This window comes from Hyposmocoma kahamanoa, unplaced genomic scaffold (genome assembly GCF_003589595.1).
Source record: "Hyposmocoma kahamanoa isolate Upper Pololo Valley unplaced genomic scaffold, ASM358959v1 93, whole genome shotgun sequence".
Taxonomy (NCBI): Eukaryota; Metazoa; Arthropoda; class Insecta; order Lepidoptera; family Cosmopterigidae; genus Hyposmocoma; species Hyposmocoma kahamanoa.
Window position 1 is genome coordinate 10,905,584 of NW_020654810.1, and position 22,048 is coordinate 10,927,631.

Genomic DNA, 22,048 nt, shown 5'->3' on the forward strand with positions numbered 1-22,048 from the left:
ATTAAAAAAAATGTTTAGATTTCGTCTTAGACAACCCTACCTAAAATGCTTCTAAATAGTCTATACTATCTTCACATTAAGGCTTTGCATCGACCTTCCAAACACCCTGTATATATTGGTAACCTAACTTTAAGTAGCAATTTGATGATTAGTTGTCATTAATTGGGCATTTTGTATTTTATTTAGACTGAGATAAACGACAAAACAGTGATTTTGGAGCAATTGGATAGTGAATATGATGCAATGCAGATCTTGGAAGCGACACAACTGGAAACTATAGAGTATTTGACTCAGATTAGATAGTGTGTTAAGAGTATAAGATAATTGTTAACTGGAGATAATAAAACTAAGATACAGTCTGTAAAATGTAATTTTCATTGAAACACACATGAAATGAGAAGTTCTATGGTCAAAACATACAAATAAATGAGGTGATCTGTAAATTTTCCTGTAATTTACACATAAGAAAATTCAATACCAAAAACAAACTTGATTTAGAAACGTCTTGATCTCATATGATAATTGTAAATGTCAAGTTTATGATGATTACAAAAATATACTACCTATTACTAATACAGATTAACGTACATAAATTATTGAATTTATATCTACACACCTCAGTTTTTTTAGGAACGCCAAAGTGTACCAATCACCTAGTTTTGAATTCAAATACATTTTACATAATTACCTAGCAAGTGGCACTTTGAATGCAACACCAATCCGACTGAATTAAGGTTTAAGGAAAATAACACAATTATGAATTTTTATCACTACCTAATTGTAATACTAAGTTTTTAATAGAAATCACACAAATTTCGGTCAATCCATATAAAACGCTTTTTATTCATACTGGTCATACATAAGTTGCCTGATAATAATGTCTATCTGTATCATATAAAGATTCACAATTTATAGCATTAAATCATAAAAAGCATAGGATTAACATAGTATTTTGAACCTCAATTTAAGTGTTAACTAAGTCATACTTGAATATCAAAAATTTTAACGTTACATTTTAATATTACATCTACATTCCATGGGTCTATAAAGCTGTTTACTAAAATAAGAAAGAGCCAAAACTATTAAATGCCTCTTCTAGCATTGGAAACAATGTATGCTTGCATTATAAGACTGCAGCTAACAATATAAATTGTCACAGATTCTAAATCTTACACTAACAACTTACAAACTAATCACTACATTCAACAAATCAGTTCTGAAATTTATTAATAAGAGCAACTCCTTTCTAATGTTACATAAATCACTAAATCATGTATCATTTTATGTATCAAATATAAGATTAATAAGCTACTTGGCACATTTGGCCTTTTAAAATTTATTTTTTATCTTATTAATAATATATTTCATACATAATACAACACAACACAATGTAGCACTTCAAACCATTTAACATCTTGTTAGAACATATCTCGAACACCTGAAAGCAACTTTCGACCAATTAATCATAACTTGCTCATTTTATTTGAAAATGCATTAAGGATTACCTCACTAATCATATATCTAAAACCCAGACAACTCTAGGTTCTCACAAGCTAGTGAATTTTATTAATTTCTATGTCGTGTTGTCCACACATCTACTTTTCTATTAATTGATTAACAATTTTCACCATATTGACACTTAGCTGCTAATTGGGTCATTTCGACCCTAAAGGCAATGGCTTCTCAAAACTACGCTCTCAATCATTAATCGTTCTCTTATCAAGTGAACACGTGAATACGAATACACTGAATATGAACAGAGTTTATGCAAAAATATTCAAATATTACAGAAAACTAGTCCTGAAATTAAATGTAACCATTTCGTACATCCATTGAAAATAATATCCTAATCAATTATAGTCTCCATCAAAAACTTCACAATCTTATGCGTAGCTTGAACACTGTTCTTGAAGTTTCATGGTTTAAACACTAGAAGTCACCACAGAACTTGAGAGAGGATCATCTACCTTCTGCCTTTTGGAGTCCTGTTGCTCCTCTGTGCTTGGTTCCTCTTCAGCTGCGCGCTTCTTGGAACCTTCGCCGTTGCTCGAGACCTGCCCGACTTCGGCTATAAGTCCATTCTTGAATCGCACGATAATAGCTGTCATATTGTCACAGCCTGTGCCATCGCCCATTGTGCTCGGCGCCAAGCAGTGATCGAACATCTGCAAAAAGACGATTTATATTATAACCATGTAAATAACATAACAAAGTTAAAATTACATTGTCAGTTTGTTAAAAGGTACTAACCTCCTCACAGATCTGAGATAACCTTTCCCTGCCCTCTGCTAACCTTGGCAGGATGAAGTCACAAACGTCTTGACTAGACATGAAATTCCATATTCCATCGCAAGCTAGCACCATGAACTGATCCTTTTCTGGGTCTATTGTAAGGGTTTTCACATCGGGAAGAGCAGTGATCATTTGCTCTTTGGCGCCGAGATCCTTATTCTGCTTGTAAGAATGGTCACCGATGGCTCTCGAGAGATTAAGTCCTCCGTTAATGCGACCGTCGTTGGATACTTCTCCTCCGGCCTTTGTGATGCGTTCGAGCTCTGGGGGGTCTTCTGGCTTGTGGTCAATCGACATGTCAATTGCTTTGCCTTCTCTGCAAATGATGCAACGCGAGTCACCCGCATTTGCCACGTACAGTTCATTACCTGTAACATACAAATTCCATTTATACACTTCAGCCATTTGTTATTTCTGTTTTTTTAGGATTGCGATAATGAACCGATTTAGTTGAGATTTTGTTCTACATGTTAATTATAAATACAAATTGAACTGACCTTTGAGCAGTGCGACAACAGCGGTGCAGCCACTGTCGTTCCCTGGTTCCTCTGTCATGCTGAGATCCTCTTCTATATCCTCCTCACTTGACTCCTCTTCGCACTCTTCTTCATCATCGTCTTCGCCTTTATCTTCTATAATATACAATATATTTATACTACTTTGGTTCATAAGAAGTCATAACTTTTACTTCCCATTCGTAAAGGTTGTAAAAGAAATTAAAGGATACTTAAATGTTGGGACAATGTTTTGGATTCAATTAACAACTTTTTGTTTATTAAATGTTTGAATTCTGTAACTTGACTGTGAAGGTGTTCTTTATTCTAATGTTGGGGACCTTCTAGTAAAAAATAAAGCTCACCATCGTTAGAAGAATCATCGACGCCGTTAACGTTCTCTTCATCTGAAGAATTAAGTTCTCCGCCTTCGAAAGTCTCGTCGTTGGAGTCACTCTCATCATCATCTTCTTCAACTGCTTGGCGGAGTAGAGATTCGTATACCGCTGCAGCCGCGCGACGCAATTTTGACTTCTTCGGCCTCTCGGGAAGCACCTTCTCTGAACTTGATACTGGTGATGTTTTGTCTGATGGGATAAATACAAGGTAATTAAAAAATACTCTGAAGAAATCTAACTGAATGAGTTAGAATAAAAAGTATTTTTAGTAGGCCTTTTTCGCTACGTTCTGATCTACCTGATTATGGTTATATTATATTATTATATGATTATATATATATTATATATTACCATCAAACTATTAATGCTAAATAAACAATTATCAAATAATTTGATGCAGTAAAGTAGTAGTAAATATTGATGCTATTTGATAATATCAGCAAAACTCACCTTTAGCCTTTCCTCCTTTGAGTGTAGCTGAACCATTAGAAGAAGTAATGTTGCTCTCTTCACCGTCAACTTGCTTTGAATCCGTGACCTCTCCATTGCAGGCATCGCCACCTGCATTGTCGGGCACCTTTGCATCTGCGCTTTGTTCTGGTTGATGGCAATTGTCACCAGAACTGTCTGGTGCTGTAGAATTTGGCTTGTCTGCTGCAGGTGTATCTTTTTGCTCTAAAGGATCACTAGTGGACACCTGAAAGATGTCAGAAATTAAGCAAGAACTAAATACATAATAAAATTAACTGTACGTACTGTAATAGGGACGTAGTCGAGAGATTGCGTTGCGAAAGGAACTTTTCAATGATAAACCAAGATTATATTCATAAATAAAACTTTATGCGTGTATTCAATTTGAAAGCTTTATCCAGAACTCTTATGTCCATTTGACAACAACCTTCTATTATTTATACAATTCTAAACATAAACTGATCCAGCCTGCTACAGTACCATGGTAATGTTATTGCATGTCCACTGTTGACTGTGTTGTTTTGTTATTGTTGTAGGTAATGCTGTTGTTCATTGGGAAAAATTGATGCTGTTCAAAACATCATGTTTTCTAGTTCTTACTATCAATATTTGTTAGCTTACCTCTCCATTTACATCTTTATCCTCCTCATAAGAGTTTGTGGATGAGACTCCCCCAGTATCTTCATCATTTTTGCTACCTGATCCCTCGGTAGGTCCATTCTTGCTGGAAGATGCTGCTCCACTAGATGGTTCAGAGCTAGAGCCAGCTGCAAAGCCAAATCCAGAGCTAGAACTCGATGCTCCTGCAGAGACAGTCAGATTTAAAAGAAAATAATAACTTATGAGTTTATATGGCAAGATTTTAATTTAAAAAATTACAATGACTCCTAATGAATTTTTATTAAAACTCGTAATATAACAAACATAATAATATTGCCAAAAAAAACTAACATACATTTCTGAGTCGATAAATTAATAATTGAGGTCGACAACCGCATTATAAGTTTATATATACCATTTTACATAAATACAAAACTAGAATTTGACACTAATGTTTTATAGAATAGTAATGTCTTACCAGAGCTGCCAGGTTCATCAGCACTCTTCTTGGCGCGCAGACAAGGCGACATCGGTGTCGTGGTGTCCCCAAGCCGTGCGCGGTGCAGTGTGCTCAACTTGTTCTCATATTTGGCCAATACCTCCTGCAAAATTGGCTGTGAGAAATACTGAAGTAATGGAAAAAAATATTGTTATAAATTGACTTTCAATGAGCCGACTTGTTACGAGGGTGCGTTTTTAAGTTCGCGGAATGAGAGGGTTGTGGGGGGGTGATTAGGCTCATTAGGGTCGTAACGTGTTCAGTGACTCATAATTAGTATAAATACGAGGTTTCATTGCTATTAACTGCCTCCGTGGCCGAACGGTTACCATGCCGGACTGCCACGCAGAGGTCCCAGGTTCGATTCCCGGGCCGGGAGAAATATTTGTATGGCCTACATTTATTTCTCTCGTGAGTTTGGGTGTAATTTGTGGTTGTCTATGTGTGTGTCCATGGCACCCGCGACACAGGGTTTCCCTAGTGCGGGGCTATGTTGAGTGTGTGCGTTATTATTATTATTATTATTAGACCATTAGTCTTTGAGTTATCGTCAATCAAGCAACATAATTGGGAGTGAAAAGTGAAATATGGAAAAAATCGAATATCGTGCCGTTATAAAGTTCCTTACAAAGCAAGGAAAATCAGTTGCGACCATAATGAATGAGATGTCATTGGTTTACGGCGACTCTTGTCCAGGAAAAACCATGGTGTACAAGTGGCACAATTTATTTAAACAAGGAAGGGAATCCCTTGAAGACGATCCGAGGCCGGGCAGGAGCATCGAGGTGACCATGCCAGAACTTATCCAAAAAGTTGAAAAAATTGTACTGGAAGATTCTCGACTAAAGAAGAAACAACTCGCAGAAATGGTTGGAGCATCAGATACAACCATTTTTAAAATTCTTCATGATCATCTTGGCATGACTAAGGTCAGTGCAAGATGGGTGCCGAGAATGCTCACGCCGCCGCAAAAACAACAGCGCGTCGAGTGTTCACGTGCATTTTTGGACCTCTGTAATGACGACAAGGATGATGTATTGAGTCGAATTGTTACTGGAGACGAAACTTGGGTTCATCATTATGAACCTGAGTCGAAACAAGACTCCATGCAGTGGCATAAAAAGGGCGCAGCTAGAAGTTTAAGGTGTCACAGTCAGCTGGGAAAATCATGGCAACGGTCTTTTGGGACTCGGAAGGAATATTATTAATTGACTATAAAGATAAAGGTGTTTCTATAACCGGGGAATACTACGCTTCAATATTAGAGCGACTTAAAGAAGCCATTAAGGAGAAAAGACAGGGAAAATTGACGAAAGGTAACACACCTTAAGGAAGGAAAGGTGTGTTGCTTTTGCACGACAACGCGCCCGTTCACAAGAGCCGCGTTGCGTTGGCTGCCCTGCATAAGGTGGGCTTCGATATTTTAGATCACCCACCCTACAGCCCAGACCTGGCCCCGAGTGATTATTACCTGTTTCCAAAAATGAAAAAAGAGCTGCGGGGTAAAAAATTTACCACCGATGATGAAGTCAAGGAGGCAGTTTCGGCGTATTTTATAGACAAAGACCAATCATTTTTTTATGAGGGTATAAATAAATTAATTGAAAGATCTGAAAAATGTATTCGTCTTGCAGGTGAATATATTGAAAAGGAAAAATAATTTGGTTTTTTTATTTCCACTCCTTATCCCCCATTCCGCGAATATAAAAACACCCCCTCGTACTTTTACTTAAAAATTGCCAGCTTAAGTCTTTTTGTGTACATGTTAGTTTTCAATTGTACTTTGATCACCACTGTTTTGCAGTTGCGATGATTTAGATATATACATATAGTGATTTCGCTAAATTGGTGATTAGGTGAAATCATCATATTTCAAAGGAGACCTCGTAACGTACCCCGCGGATAGGGCGCCTATTGCAGCGTTTGACACCTGTTTTAAAATTATAACAGGAAGTATAAAAATGCCGTATAATTACAGCTACATTAAATGGTATCTAAATTACAACTTAAAATAGCATTTGCACATTAATGAACTAGAAATAAAATACTTTCAAGTAGATGCGTTATAAGCTTAGACTATTTCTTTCCGTCCTCTAGGGTTATAACAAATTTAAAACGTCAAACATTTAAAATAGATATTGCAATAAGTAATACACGCACTAATTCTCTTTCATGTACAAAATTGCCTAATAAATAAAAAATGTCACCAACACTCTAAGCTTCATAGTAAAGTTTTAAATTAAACTTTTTGCCACTTATTATTACAACATTCCTAAATCCAAAGTGTGAAGTTGAGTGTGCTGTTGACAATAAGTACAATTTTCAGTTACCTGTAATGGTAGCCGAGCCTCTTGATATAGATTGCTTACATTTTCATCTTCAGACTCGTCATTGTCGCTCGGCCCTGGGGGGTTTATTTCTCCTAATGAATAAGGGTAATGGTGATTACATAAATGGGTTTTCAATTGCAAGTAGTCTGTAATGCATTAAAAGAATATTGACTTATTGCTTGTTACGAGTTCGCAAAAACTAAAAAAAAAATGTGTGAAGTTCATTTGTGCTATCATGCCTAACCAAACAGGCAAACAATCATTGATTGTGAATTATTTCAACTTATGGAAGTGCTCATAAGGTCACAATGAAGTATGGTGAAATATTATATATTAATTTTACAAATATTATTTCGAAAATAGGCGAACGAGTTAATAATGTTGTTTTCATCGTAAATGAAACAGTGCTGCGAAGGGGAAAAATAGTACACAGTATTAAAGACATTTTGGGGCATGAGACATATTTAAAAACATCTTTTTTTGAAACAATTTTTTAGATACATAAATATTTCCTACTTTATCTATTTTGACTTCAAGAGCTACTAATTAATATTTAAGACTTTAATTGCTTTAATTATAGTAATACATAACTACGTATTACTAAAAATTAAATAAAATTTTATTTTTGTTTAAATAATATTACATATCGAGTTCTTAGGTTGTCGCAATTGGTACACATTCCAAATGAAACTACTGGACCTGTAAAGAACCCCAAACTTTGGTTTATTTGAAAAAGTAAATAAACGCGATTTTAGTTCCAAATAATTATAACATTTTTTATAAAAAAACTCAAACTAAAAAAACGCAAAAGTTTGCTCATGCACTTTCGCTGTGTTCGTTACCGCGGTCTCCTCAACTATAACGGAAACACATTGGAAGTCATTGTCAAAACGAATCATATGAGTCCAAAAACAAAGAAGCTACTGTACACTGTTGAAGAGTTCCTCTCATCTGTCTGCCATTTCTATCATCAGATCAGCTCTAGGTTTTCTTCAAATTTGATTGGGCCTACTACTGAGGGATCCCCTTTCCAAGAAAAAAAGAGTAATCGTATCGCATGTTATACACAAAAAAATGCAGTTGAATTGAGAACTTCCTCGTATTAAAGTTGGTTAGGTGTAATAGTTTCATTTCCAAAATACTACATGCGTTTATTAAAAACATACAAGCAAGCAAAACCAATGTAGTTGACAACAGCATTTGAGCCTAAATTGTACATCTTGTGCAAGTTCAATGTGTGCTAACAACTTAATATACTGAAAATTATCGAGCACAATGGTATTGCAACGGCTGAATAGTATGTAAGTGTCAAAGAGTATTTATCTAGACACAGCAAAACTTAATAGGACTGTCTAAGAAATATTTTTGAATTACAGTTAACCTTAGAGTTTGTGCACTACAAGCATTTATTTATTTAAATTTGGGAAATTAACAGCTCAAACGACATTGTACCAATAAAGAAAGTATTCACAATTCTTTTTCTTCTTCTTCAGTTATTACATTCTACGTGTAATAGTACTTCACAGGCGTAATAATAATAAAAATCTCCCAACATGTTTTTTACTACTTCATTTTTAAAAATTGCTTTTTAATTACAAAATGGATCCAGTCTACGAAATTGTTATAGTCTTGAAATACGCGAAATAATAGGATTTTGACCATAATTTATCCGATGTAGGTGGACTAAGCAGTGCGTTTAAGGGGGTGTTAAAATTTGTACTTTCGTTCAGAGATGGACAGTCACATATCTTTTCTATGTAAGTTTTGTTTATAGTGACCCTTCCTATCAACCTCTTGGTTATACGGGAAGGGCACTATAACATATGCAAGCAAGCCCGCTCAGTCAGGTGCTGACCCCAGATCAGCTCGCTTGCACGGACTTCGTTCGGTTCTTCAAAGGCTAGAGCCGTGGGTGAGCTGCTCCGGGTGCATGCACAGTACCTTCTCTATTTTCCAGATAGGTACCGGAGCTGTAAGCATGCTCACTTCCTATTGCGCATCGCGCACTAACCGTCGCCACCGCTAAGCCGTTGAGCCCCGACCATCGGGGCAAACGAATTATGTTCATCCCTACAGCTAACCAACCCCAGCGAGTACATTACCCAAGTCCGGGTTCGCCAGATGCCCGTGAAGGTAAAGTTTCACTGGCGGATTACTAGGCCTGGACGCCCTGAGTGGGTAAACCGGTCCCACGGGCCACTGTCGTACCACCTTGTGCAGGTGCTGACCGGGCACGGCTGCTTCGGTCACTACCTGCACAAGGTGGCGAGGAGGGAACCGTCCCCGTCGTGCCACGAGTGCGGCGCTGCGGATGACACCGCGCAGCACACCCTAGAGGTGTGTAGCCGGTGGGATGAGCAGCGCCGCACTCTGACGGGGACTGTAGGGCAGGACCTCTCGCTGCCGAGCGTGGTTGCCGCCATGCTCGATAGCGAGGAGTCCTGGGAGGCGGTGGCCTCCTTTTGCGCAGGGGTTATGTCGCAAAAGGAAGCTGCGGAGCGGGTGCGCGAGGACGCGGCAGACGCGCACCCGCTCCGGCGCAGACGTACGGGGAGAAGGCGAAGGCAGTTCGCTGCTCGCCTGATCCCCTAGTGATACCAGCGGGCTCTGGACAGGGACTCCGGAGTCTGCATTGCACGGCCTCACTCGTCTGGGGGGTGGGTCGGAGGACAACCGACTCGCCCCTCCGTTGGCGCGGGAGCCCTGGCGTAAGCTAGGGCGGCCGGGCGGCGTCGTGGTGAATGTTCACTGATCCCACGGCGCCGACTCAACCGGCGAGAGGGAAACCCGGGGGGGTTTTAGTGGGGTAGTCCCTCCAGTTTGGAGGGAGAGTCCCCACATAACTCCTGAGTCTCCCTGGGCTCAGGGGTATCCATAAAGATTTCCCCTCCGTCAAAAAAAAAAAAAAAAAAGGCCTGGACGCCCTCTGTACTCTGGTTTCGCCGGCGTACCCGTAGTCTCTCCGGAATACCCTATCTCTCTGGTCGGTAGACAGGTAAGGGACATCAGAGATGGACAATAAATCCTTCAGTTCATTATTTCCTATAATAAGATTACATTAAAGGTTTTTGCGCCCTTCTGACGTAAGTAGATTATAATGCCTACAGTTTTCAATCTAATCTCGGTCTTATGGTATGGTAATTTAAAAAAATTATAAATATATCGCACTCCTCATGGAAGAATGGCATAAGTGGAATTATGTCAAAAATGTTTATTGCTGCATTAGATACAGAAAAATATAACCCACATCCTTACCAATTGGAGATTAGATACAGAAATATATAATCCACATCCTCTCCAATTATATGTGGATGGAGGATGTGGGTTTTATTTTTCTGTATCTAATGGAGTAATAAACATGTTTTACGTAATTCCATTTATGCCATTCTTCCATGGAAGGGTGTGATATGTTGGATGCGTTCAATTCGGTTCTTATAGATTTTATTTAAAGGTGACCATTATTATACTACAGTATGTCAACGTGCTTCTTACGTTTGCGAAATATAAAGTTTTAAGACACATCACATTAGAAAACTCCTGGCAAACTCGCTTCAACAAACCAAGGCTTTTCTATGCTTTAACGATTATACAATTGATGTGATTGTCCATCAATAATTTATGATCCAGAGAGATACCTAGATCATGCACCATACCCGTCGTAGCGACTATAGCTCCATTGATTTTATAGGTGCATTCTATACCACCTTGTCGACGGGAAAAGGAAATAAATAACCTGACACTTGCTAAAGTTGACCTTAATACGGTATTCATTATAATACTTTGAAAAACTATTTAAATCTACTTGCAGTTTCTCACAATCATCAGAGTTTGTGACATCAATATACAAGGTTATTTGTAAAAGACTAACAACCTCGGAGGACTATATTACTAACATGATAAACAACAACTTTTGTTGCATGACTTTTTATAAAACATAGTAAATTTACCAAAAATAAACATTGAAGTTTTTTTTTACCATCTGACACTTTTTAAGTCCGTATTTGGTAGAATAAGTGACGTATTCTAGAACTCTACTCAATGCTCAAGTCAAGATTTGAGTATGGTTTAAAGCACTCGAAATCATACTCAAGTCCCTGCCATTAGGGTCGTATTTCCAGTGCTTGTGTTTCCAATGCAATCCTGACTTGAGCATTGAGTAGAGTTCTAGAATACGACTCTAGATTCATACGTGCAAGCGTCCTCCGCGAACCCCCGTGCTGCACAGAGTTATAACTGTTTAGATCTATTTAAATCTATTTATTTTAGTATAATCTAATGAAATTAAAATCTGATGAATTATTAAACTTCCTGGAACATGTTAGTAACATAGTCCTGCGAGGTTGATGTCACAAACTCTGATGATTGTGAGAAAATAACTCTGTATATTTTCGTATTATCAGCATACGTTAGGAAATCAGAGTTGTTGAAACATGTACCTATAGACGTCGTACAGGTAAGCATTATCGAAAAGGGGATTAACAAGAGAACCTTGAGGTACTCCAAACGGGACGTCACCGGGTTAGAGCTGTACCTACCCATGACCACAGCCTGCGAGCGATTTGTCAGATAGGACTCTATCCATCGAAGAAGGTCACCGCATTTTCTGAATTCATCAAATTTTTGGAACAGAATGATGTGATCTACACGATCGAACGCTTTTTCAAAGTCTAAGTAGATCACATCAATGTACTTATGTTTCTCCATAGCAGAAAAAAGAAAACTAGTGAAAACGGTGAGATTTGTGGTAGTCGAACGACGCTTATAAAACCATGTTGCTGCTCTGGAATCGCGTTAGCAATCATACCGTAAATATTCCTGAAAACAATGTGCTCAAAAATTTTATCAAAACAGCTCAAGATGAATATCTGTAGTTCTCCACTTGGCTTCTCAAGCCCTTCTTATGGCACTACATTTACTTCCTTCCATAATTTATTAATATATACATATATTGTAAAACCTAATGGTGTATCTTTATATTTCTAGCAAAAGTAACATCTTCAAGGAAGGAAAGAATCATAACATGTCCATCAAAGTAGAATTTTTTTAAAGAATGTGCTGTATCGTGATGCTTTCATTTATTATTTTCTTATTTTTGCTGACCTTAAGTCAAACTTGTTTGTTCTATGAAATCAATATTCTATTCAAAACTTACGAAAAATATTTTAAGGCAAAATATTCCTTGAATGTAATAATATCTCTAACAAAATATTGCTTTTTCTATTCATATTTCTATTCTGTTTCATTGTAATACTTAAATGCTATTTTTTGCACATACACAAAAAAATAAAATAATTAAGAAAAAATATAAACTTCATTTCATTTTTCTTGGTTATATTTGAGTCATCCGGCCAGATAGAAGGAATTATTTCTGAGTGTTCGATCTTTGCATCAATAATTATTATATTTAGGTATTTTCCCTGTGCTGTCTAAAATATTTGAAAGGGTGCTGGTCGATAGAAAGAGACCTATAATTGAATCCAGGAATCTAATTCCAAATTAGCAATTTGGTTTCCGAAAAAGAAGCAGTACTGTTCCATGGTCCTCCTTGACATCCAGCAAGTACTCAAATAAGATATGTCGTGCATGTCTGTTTTTCAAGTTGAATGAAAATTTACCTCATACATGCTATGTCATACTCAAATCGTACTCGGAAAATAGGATATTCTTCTTACAATATGGAGGAGCTCAGGGCTCAGTATTAGAACCCATTTTGTACACATTATTTGTGATGTACAAGAAACTATAGAGTACTTACAGCAACACATGCAAATGATACCTTAGTACTTACCTGTGACATAAAACCTCAAGTTGCATTGCGTAAACTACAAGTTCACTTGATAAACTGGACCTGTGGCTCTCAAAATGGAAGATCAAAGCCAGAACCTCAAAATCTTAACATGTAACATTTACACTGATTACATTGAAATTGCCCTGAAGTAAAAATGAACAACCAGACCTTACTTCATGTTAATACTGTTAAGTACCTGGAAGTGTATCTAGTTAGAAGACTAACATGAAGAGATCACATCAAAGCAAAACGGGATATTTACTTGATATATTCCAAAATGGTGTACTAAATACCATAGTCCAATGAACTTGGTTTGTAAGAGCCCAGGAAATACATGACTATCTTGAAATGTGAACTATCAAATAGGAGATACTGACACATAAAGTATAAGTCACGACTATTAGTAAATACAAATGTATTGGCAAGACCTCTGGTTGATGAAAAGTATCCAGATGGCTTGAGTCATATGACATAAGTCAAGAATACCAGAAAGTTGAATCAGTAGAACACAATCAGCCATTTAATGACTAAGGAAGAAAAGAGTTACAGGATGCTTTATTCCAAACTACATTAAACTATAGCACGGATCAGTTTATGGTTCAAGGACAGATCGCATATGGTTACAAGATAATAAATAAAAAATCTTGGTGTAGGTGAATGTGTGGTATTGAGAGCGCGCCAGTAATGAGAGCAGTGTCAAACTGGACTTTCCCAATGCTTGTATTTGCGCAAACGGCACTCCTATGTCTTCGTTAACATTTGACGAAGTTCATCTCCCACGGGCACCCCTGCAGACTTCGCCTTTAGTCGTATTTGGTTGTATGTTTTTAACTCTGCACTTATAAACACTGCCAAATTTCACCCATTTCCCGAACTGTAGGGTAATGGGAGCGAATGACATGTTTTAGTTTTATTCTTTTTAACGAAATATTATATTTTAGTTTCATATTTCTTCTGTGATTATCTACTACCCTGATATATAAAGCGTACATTCATAACTAATAAAAATTTAAATTGCATAAATTATGGGTTATATTTTTATTATCAATTTTCCTTAGTAGGCTCCTATTTCCCCACACTTCCCTATATGTATAAAGAAATACTTAAGGCTGTTGTATGGTCCCCATGCCTCTACTCGTAAGTCACAGTAAAGCTCTCTCACTATAAGGTGAATACAATTCACTGACAATTATACCAAAAAATTAACTGAGATTTATTAAGGATTATTTAGATCAGTAGCAAAATACAACTTGTAAAGTATCTTTAATTTATTTATATACATATAACTGAAATTAAATAATAAAGATTACTGCAATAATCAAAATGAAGTAGTCTCTTCAATACATAAAACTGCATGCAAGAATAGGGTAATTAAAGATTTTTTTAATAGAGAAGCTTATACCTAATTACTAGAAACTGATGGAGGTAACCAACTGCTTTCAAAATATTTGGGAATTCAGAATCATACCTGCTAATTCTTTCAATACGTCCATAACTTCCTTTGTGGCAATGGTAGCATCAAAGTTCAAGAATGCATCTTCTAAAGCCTGAATCAGTTCACCCCTCTTGTATGTATCTGTGTTTTTGATGAATTTGGGAAGATTCTGTGAACAGTACGTGGCTACTTCGGCACCGCCGTGACCGTCGTACACCGCAAATAGAGAAGTGTTCACGTCGAAATCCAAGATTGTGTTGTGAGCATCCTACAACAAATTTAACATAGCAAAGTCACGGTCTCACGCTGTACATCACTATAATTGCACCGTATCACATAGACTTTTAATGCTATTCATTGTTACAAATCATTATTAAGTACGGAGTTATTAAAATATGCACAAAAACAGAACATGGCAGTAGCCTCAGAAAGCGAAGCACATTGCCGGTTTCAGCAGTAATCGCAAAAACTCTCTATTCTGAAAACTATTGAGCATTTTAATCTTTTAACAAACCCGACAGTAATCAACGAAATAATATTACCTCTTGATTGACACGCCATCCCTGCATGGAGCTTGCGCCGCATTCTAATTTCTCATTTGCTTCATCACTAGACACTTTTTCAGTAACTGGTTCAGACAAATACGCACCCATAATGGAATGTTAGGTACATTAAATGTAATTTTATCATAAAACAACCAATTTGAGGCGCCAATTTTCACCCAAAAACCACACAAGCGGCAAGCTGCCCACCACGGTCAGTCAAGACTTCCATAGACAATAGACATTTTTTTAGAAGAAAGATGAGAAAACGGAACAAATTTAGTTGCCAGCATCTTATTACAATTTGCCTATCAATTTTCGTATCATGTTTGCCAGAGTGTAAGTACGCGTATGTGCTGTGCAAATTTTTGACTGAAAATACGTGTCGTATTTTCTCATATACTACTTTTTGAGTGGTAATATTAAACTTCAAACCGATCAGTAGGTAGCACATACCATCAATAATGATCATCAATCCGTTTATACGTCCCACTGATGGGCACGAGTCTCCTCTCAGGCGAGGGCTTAATGCCATAGTTCGTAACGCCGCGCGCCGGCCCCAATAATAATAATAGTAATAATAACAAATGGCTCAAACCAGCTCACAAGTTGAGAAAAATAAAGTAAATAACAATAATAATTTTATATTATAAAACTGTGTACAAGAAGACAAAAATAAATAAAAAGTACTAAATGCATTGTTATTATTTGGATTGAATCTGTATTTTATTATTTTATTTAGTGTAGTGACTATTTGAAGTAGTTTTTTTAAAGTTTATTTATTTTCCATTTTTAGTAAATATAGGCAGGTAAATAGCGTAATGTTTAGTTAAGTACTTGTACTAAACATTGGACGGTACTGCATTTTGTGATTTAGAAGTAGGTAAATAAATTTTTCTGATCCGACGACATGATGCAAAGGCATCACAGCAGTAAAATTGAAGGCATTAAGAGAATTGTCTTAATCTTTCCATTCAGGTCTTTGAATCTAGTGTGATCGCCTTATCAGATTCTGACTTGGTGACAATGGGAGCACCTCGAGAGTACACCCTGTCAAAGATGAAAGAATGTACAAAATCGGTCTAAAACTAGGTACGCTACACTACTTTGATTCACGCATCAAAGTGTCCTAAGCGATTAATCAAAGTATCCAACAGGTGGGACAGAATTGAATAGTTGCCATTCAATTGTTCAATGCTATTTAAGAAAAAAATATTAAATTAGTAATGTTTATTAGTTACATTATCAATTAGGCAAAAAATATTCATTATAATATGTTCAAATTAAAGTTGAAAAAAATGTACGAATCTGCCCCGCTTCCCCATAGCTTAATTTTTTTAATGATGAATTTTTTAATAATTCAAAGTAACTACCGCGTTTGCGTTAAGATATTTATTTAGATTTTATTTTTATATTTATAAGGTTTAAATTAAAATCGTAACGCAAACGCGGTAGTTAAGTTTACATATTTGAAAACTCACACTAAGGCATCAGATTTTTTAGAAGAGGTAACTCAATTTTTTGTCATGCGCGACCCATGCTTAAAAAGTTTTGGAAACGTTATTGAAATCATCATCATTATTAAATGTATGCTAAGTATATAGGAAATTAAAAGGTATGTATATAGTTTCATTGGAAATTTGTACAGGTACGAGGAAGAATTTTTTTTTTTGATAAAGTTCTTGATGATGTACGAGTACTATAAAGATTTGTGTTATTTATCCTAATGTTTGTTTATACGTCTATTTCTAGTGAGGTTTGGTGCATGTGGCTGTCGCTTAAACAAATTAATAGACAATGTAAAGAATTACCTACTGATTTGCGTTATCTACAGTTAATAACACCAAGATAAAGAATACTTGTGTAATTAAATTGTTAGAAGTCCTTCAAAAAGACCGCGTGTTTGAACTTTCATTTTTATTACGTTATAAATGAAATATTTACATTTTTTAAAAGAGTAGCTTTTCCGCATTACGTTCTTGCCTAATAACATTTTTATTTTGTAAATTAAATTATGGAATCAGCATATGACCGAGCTCTCAGTAAGTGGGAACCAATGGAAAATTTCAGAAAAACTTTGATATTATTTATAATGTGGTTTTGATGATAATATGGTCTATGGTTTTTATAAACAATATTTTAGCTCTTGTAATAATACCACATCACTGTGAGCTTCCGTCAAAGCCGAAAACATTAGCGATTATTCATGGAAGCTCAAATATTTGCCAACGTGGTGGGTCGCATTACATAAATTTATTTTAGCGACGTAAAATCTATGCTACAAACTTTTCTTTGTTATAGAACTGAAAATGCTAATGGACAAAAAATATTTAGCAGTTGTTCAATGTATGTGAATCCTATGAACAGTAATTTTAATTTTTTAATTTAATTTATTTATTTCAGACATTCAATCCATAATATGTGTTAGTAGAAGTACTTAAAAAACTAGTGTTAGACTTTACCTACGCTAGTTTACAAAGTTAAATTAATCAATTATATAAATCAAAATAAAACATATAAAATATAAATTAAAAAGCTTTTCAATATTATAAATTTAAGTTATAAAAAATTAATATCAGTAACATACATAAATTAACATCAAAAATATAAAAACCAAATTAATCAAATTCAAATTGTTACCTAATAATATATATATAGCATGCAATTTATATAAACCTATTAGGTCGGCCTGGAACCGGAATGCTCAATGTGTATTTTCGTCCAGTGCCGCATTATTGGACAGTCCAGATCCATTCTCGACGCGAAAAGCTTCAGGTATGTATTGGAGCTGCCCCGCACCCGCCGCATCAGGGACGCGACTCGCTTGCGAATTATTGCCGAAAAGCAGTCTATCTGTGCGTCCGCGAACATCCCTGACGCGCTGCAATACGGTGGCAGACCCATCAAAGCCCTGAACGCATTATTGTATTGGGTGCGCAGGGCAGTATAGGACTTCTTCGTATATTTGGCCCATAGGCCGCACGTGTAAAACGACTGACAATACGCTCTGAATAGTGTAGCCTTAACTTGTTCAGTACACCGTGCAAACCTACGAACCAGCATATTTGCGCGAACTGACAGAGCCCTGCGCTCCCTCTCTATATCCAAACCATCATCTAGCGTCTCGGTAACCCAATGTCCCAAATACTTAAAACTAGTAACTTGCGAAAGCACACTACCATTCAAATATACTGGTGGGACGCGGGTGTATGTATTTAGGCCCGCTTTAAATAACATAAACTTGCTTTTAGTGGCATTATACTTAAGTCCATGTGCCAACGCATAACACTCACAAATCGCCAGTAACTTTCTGAGGGCGCTGATCGATGGGCTCAGCAATACCATGTCGTCCGCGTAACTGATGTTGTTTACAAACACACCATCAACCGAGCAGCCGACACGAGCATCTCCGAGCCCACAAATCAAGCGGTTTCTGTACAGGCTGAAAAGGGTCGGAGAAGTCAGCCCGCCTTGCCTTACGCCACATTCCAGCCCGTACACATCCGACAGTGCCCTGACCATTTCACAACATTGCTCTGATTACCGTACCAGTATTTCAGTAGGGATCCGAGCTCAGGAGGCAGGTCAGTATCACTCGCTAACTTCTGCCACAGCCTGTCATACACCACCAAATCAAAAGCCTTAGATAAGTCTAGAAAACAGGCGTAGACAGGCGTGTTTCTATCCGTGTAGTACTGAACGGTGTGTTTAAGATTCAATATGGCCGCTTCAGTCGAAAGCCCAGTTCTAAAACCGAACTGAGCATCATTTAACTTTAGATTCTGTCGCAATTGAATGTCAATCACACCGTCCAGCACCTTGGCTATTATAGTTGCAAGTGATATTGGCCTATAATTGCTTATACTAGACAAATCCCCAGTCTTATTCTTAATTATGGGAACAACCACAGTTTTCATCATAGCTTGTGGCAGATATGAGTGGCTAACGCAAAAAGAGTATAGCATGGCGAGCACCCTCGATAAGTGAACGCCCGCGTGCTGTAGGTGCTCTACGCTGAGCGCGTCATGACCGGGGGATTTCCCTCGCTTCATGTCCCTCACCACTCTCTTAACCTCCTTAGCCGTGACGCGCCTAGTAGGTTCTCCAATGTTTTTCTCACTCAACTCCATTGTAACCTTGGCAGGACCTAACGTAGAGCATATTTTAAAATGTTTCCTAAACTGGTTGGCGATCTAGACAGGATCATTAATGCCCTCTACACTCACAGGGACACTCCGCTTCGGATTCAACTTGTTGGTTTCTTTCCAAAATTTACTGAAATCTTTGGCCATATGCCGAGTCGCTAAAATATCCATTTTAATCTGGTTCTCATTGTCCTCACACCATTTAAGCTTACTTTTGAATATTTTACGTGAGTTTCGCATTAATTCATATATATGTCCTGACGTGGGCCTGCCGTGAGCTACCCAATCCTGAAACCGAAGCCGAGCTTCCCCATGTACTAGTTTAACATGCTTATTCCAACCTGTTACATATAACTTTTTCTTTTTAACGTTTTTATTAATACTATTATTATTACTTAAGGCTGCGGCATTTCTTAAAGTTTCTACTATTTTGTTATAAATGTTATCAATTATTTGTCTATGCTCTAAATTATTACAAATTACGTCAGAACAATTTCTAAACTCAGCAGGAAAATCAATATCACGCAAGCCAGCTGCACATATCTGCCTATATTGATTTATCTGCTCAGCATTTCTTTCTCCCCATATAGCACTATCCGGCACAAAGTCTTTTTGTATTGTCTTCGGCACTAAAATAAAACAAAGTAAGTAATGAAACAAAGGGTAAAATATACAAAAATTGTATGTTAGTATGTTAGAAGTTCAGTTAAGGAAATTTTTACTTTTGAATATTTCAAAATTTATTTTCAGAGTGTCAAAAATATCCCTTCCCCGTCCCTTCAAAAAATAATTGGGTATGTGATGAAGAATTGAAGGCGGGAAATATTTTTGCTTACATGAGAATAGGGGAACTCATTGCATCCATAATATTTGGATGGTTTAGTGATACGTATGTGTAATTTTGAAGTCGAAATCATACAATTGGTTTATTAACTACTGAAAAGCTTGTGCTGGTTGATAGTTAGTTTGAATAAATAAATTAATATAGAATAAATAAATATAATGTGGACGTAGCGCAATGACTTCGTTTTGTTTTCAACAGAGAAGCCATTATTTGAAGTACCTTCCTAGTGTAGAAAATAATCAATCCATGTTCATACCTCGTTATTCTCAAATGATGAACAAAAAACATAAATAAAAGATCTAATGGTATTGAAGTTTAGTATAATATTTACGTGTTTACATATATGGTCGTCGCCCTACGTACATCATAGCTCTATTCCCAGCTATCCTCAGACGTATCATAGCTTTACTTGCAAGCCAGTCATATTTCCTTTTTGTGTGTGGTTGCGTCACAGCTAGTCTCCCGTCTTGGTCTGCAACACAAAGTACCTCAGTAATATCCGTCGAAATATCTTCCTCTCCCTCAAAGACGAACTATAACTACTTCACTAAGATTTGCTGCTTTTAGTTCCAGTGTTTGTATAATGGCATTATTATATTGGTGGTTGAGAGAATGGAAACTTTTTCTAGCCTTAACTATAGCAATGAGTCTGCCTCATTTATTATTATCGTAGTACGACAATTATAATGACGATTGTATTCATTTTACCTTTAAAGTGTGATGAATTGTCTGAACTTAATCATTTACATTACAGGAAAATTATTGAGTCTCCTCGCTGGCTCTGGATTGAAGGAAGATCGAATGAATGTGTATGACAGCTAAGAACAATAGCAAAATATAATTAGAGAAAATTAAACCTGGAAGCGGAAAAAGATCTTCATATATATTCCACTATTCGTAATTCTAAAACATTTGGACCACTAGCTTTATTTTTCGTGTGGAAGATAGCATTGATGCTAACGCATCGAATACTGTTTTGCAATTGATAATGTGGTAATTATAGATTTTTCGCTTTCGTGGATATTCGCTGGACTATTGTTACCATTAGGCATACCGTGGTGAGGAACCTATAACTAGTGATTATCTAGAAATGCGGTAATTAATTTAAAGATATGCATTATATATACCTATTCACACTACTTTGAGAATGCTTGTTGTTATTAGGTATGTATATGAACATTTTAAAGTTTAATTTCAGGATAAGCGTTTCCATGCTGCCATGACGTTTTAATAATGAGTTCAGGTTGAAAAGTGGATGTTAATCCATTCTTAGAGTTCGCTTGGCAATCAGCTGCTGAAATACTTGCCAATATTGTTGGAGCGCAGTTTGCAGAAAATTTGGTCGTCACTACACTGGCGGGATTGCCTACTTCAAAAGTGTGTATATTTCTCAAAAGTTTGAAATGTGTTTGTTATCTGTCTCTATATTTTTTTCGCAAATTATGTTTATTATGTTTGCAAATTAGAAAAATAAATTATTCCAGTATACTTTGTTGAGTAGCAGAGTAATGACACGTACCAACCAATTACGTATACTATATATTTATCCAATCTTGTTATACTATATAAATTCAATCATATCATATTCTAATAATATAAAACTCTTTTTCTCGGAAATGAGTCTTATGTTTAATTTCAAGGACTTAGCTTACTTAGGACAGGATATTAGCTCATATTTCTATAACAGGATTAGTCTCGTCTTTATTGATTCCTGAAACTTTGAAAGCCTATTTGCCAGAAACTATTGAAGATGCCTTAATTTTCGGAACGAAAAAGAAACACCGATACTCATCTGAATTAACTTCAAATCCAACATTTGTACAGAAGCAAGATGAACAGAAAGATGAAAACTGATTATTATATTTGAATCGTATATAATTGTCTCTTTAATAAATACTTGATCGAATCTTGTTTAAGCATGAAGAATCAGAATCCGCCTAAATGTCTATAATTAATAATAAGAAAGTGTTGAATAATATTAAAATATTACAAATAATTTTAGCTTTATTTTTCAATGTTTATCTGATAAATCGGGTAAATTTTATTTTGTTGCAATACTTACTCACTTCGGTTATAAGTTTGTGGTCTATGGTAGAATTCTACGTTTTTTTTGCTTGTTCGTTCCATTCACCGCAGTCGATTTATATTGCTATCCTTATTTGTCTTATGGTAAAGGTTATTAACCTATCCTGCTGTCAAGGATACTAACG

General features: G+C 36.4%; 2 protein-coding genes and 1 pseudogene across 3 annotated transcripts in view; 2 read left to right on the forward strand and 1 right to left on the reverse strand.

The window, feature by feature from the left end:
* Positions 1 to 346, forward strand: part of LOC113237467 (intraflagellar transport protein 20 homolog) — a 3,837-nt gene extending 3,491 nt beyond the window's left edge. Inside the window, exon 3 of the mRNA XM_026473954.1 lies at positions 187 to 346. Within this exon, the coding sequence (XP_026329739.1) occupies positions 187 to 303 (117 nt within the window). The 3' untranslated portion in view covers positions 304 to 346. The remainder of the gene's footprint in view (positions 1 to 186) is intronic.
* A 1,055-nt stretch (positions 347 to 1,401) lies between these two features.
* LOC113237463 (probable protein phosphatase 2C 11) lies at positions 1,402 to 15,043 on the reverse strand. 2 transcript variants are annotated; one of them, XM_026473950.1, is made up of 10 exons: positions 14,850 to 15,043; positions 14,341 to 14,575; positions 7,085 to 7,176; positions 4,734 to 4,857; positions 4,277 to 4,422; positions 3,635 to 3,881; positions 3,152 to 3,373; positions 2,790 to 2,924; positions 2,251 to 2,660; positions 1,402 to 2,165 (listed from the first exon to the last, which is right to left on the reverse strand). In XM_026473950.1, the coding sequence occupies exons 1-10, from the start codon at positions 14,958 to 14,960 to the stop codon at positions 1,923 to 1,925; spliced, it is 1,965 nt and encodes a 654-aa protein (XP_026329735.1). In that variant the 5' UTR covers positions 14,961 to 15,043; the 3' UTR covers positions 1,402 to 1,922. The 2 variants fall into 2 exon arrangements, with proteins under 2 accessions (XP_026329735.1, XP_026329734.1); XM_026473949.1 differs by having other exon boundaries at positions 1,403 to 2,165; positions 4,277 to 4,458.
* A 1,820-nt stretch (positions 15,044 to 16,863) lies between these two features.
* On the forward strand, positions 16,864 to 20,511 carry LOC113237021 (annotated as a pseudogene).
* The last annotated feature ends 1,537 nt before the right edge of the window (positions 20,512 to 22,048 follow it).

Bases quoted from the DNA above. Each gene is read 5' to 3' on its own strand.
- LOC113237463 (XM_026473949.1), bottom strand. From the start codon at position 14,960: ATGGGTGCGTATTTGTCTGAACCAGTTACTGAAAAAGTGTCTAGTGAT. The intron at 4,459-4,733 runs GTAAGACATTAC...CTGTCTCTGCAG, and splicing joins TGATGAACCTGGCAGCTCTG to GAGCATCGAGTTCTAGCTCT. The intron at 3,374-3,634 runs GTGAGTTTTGCT...TTATCCCATCAG, and splicing joins CAAAGGAGGAAAGGCTAAAG to ACAAAACATCACCAGTATCA.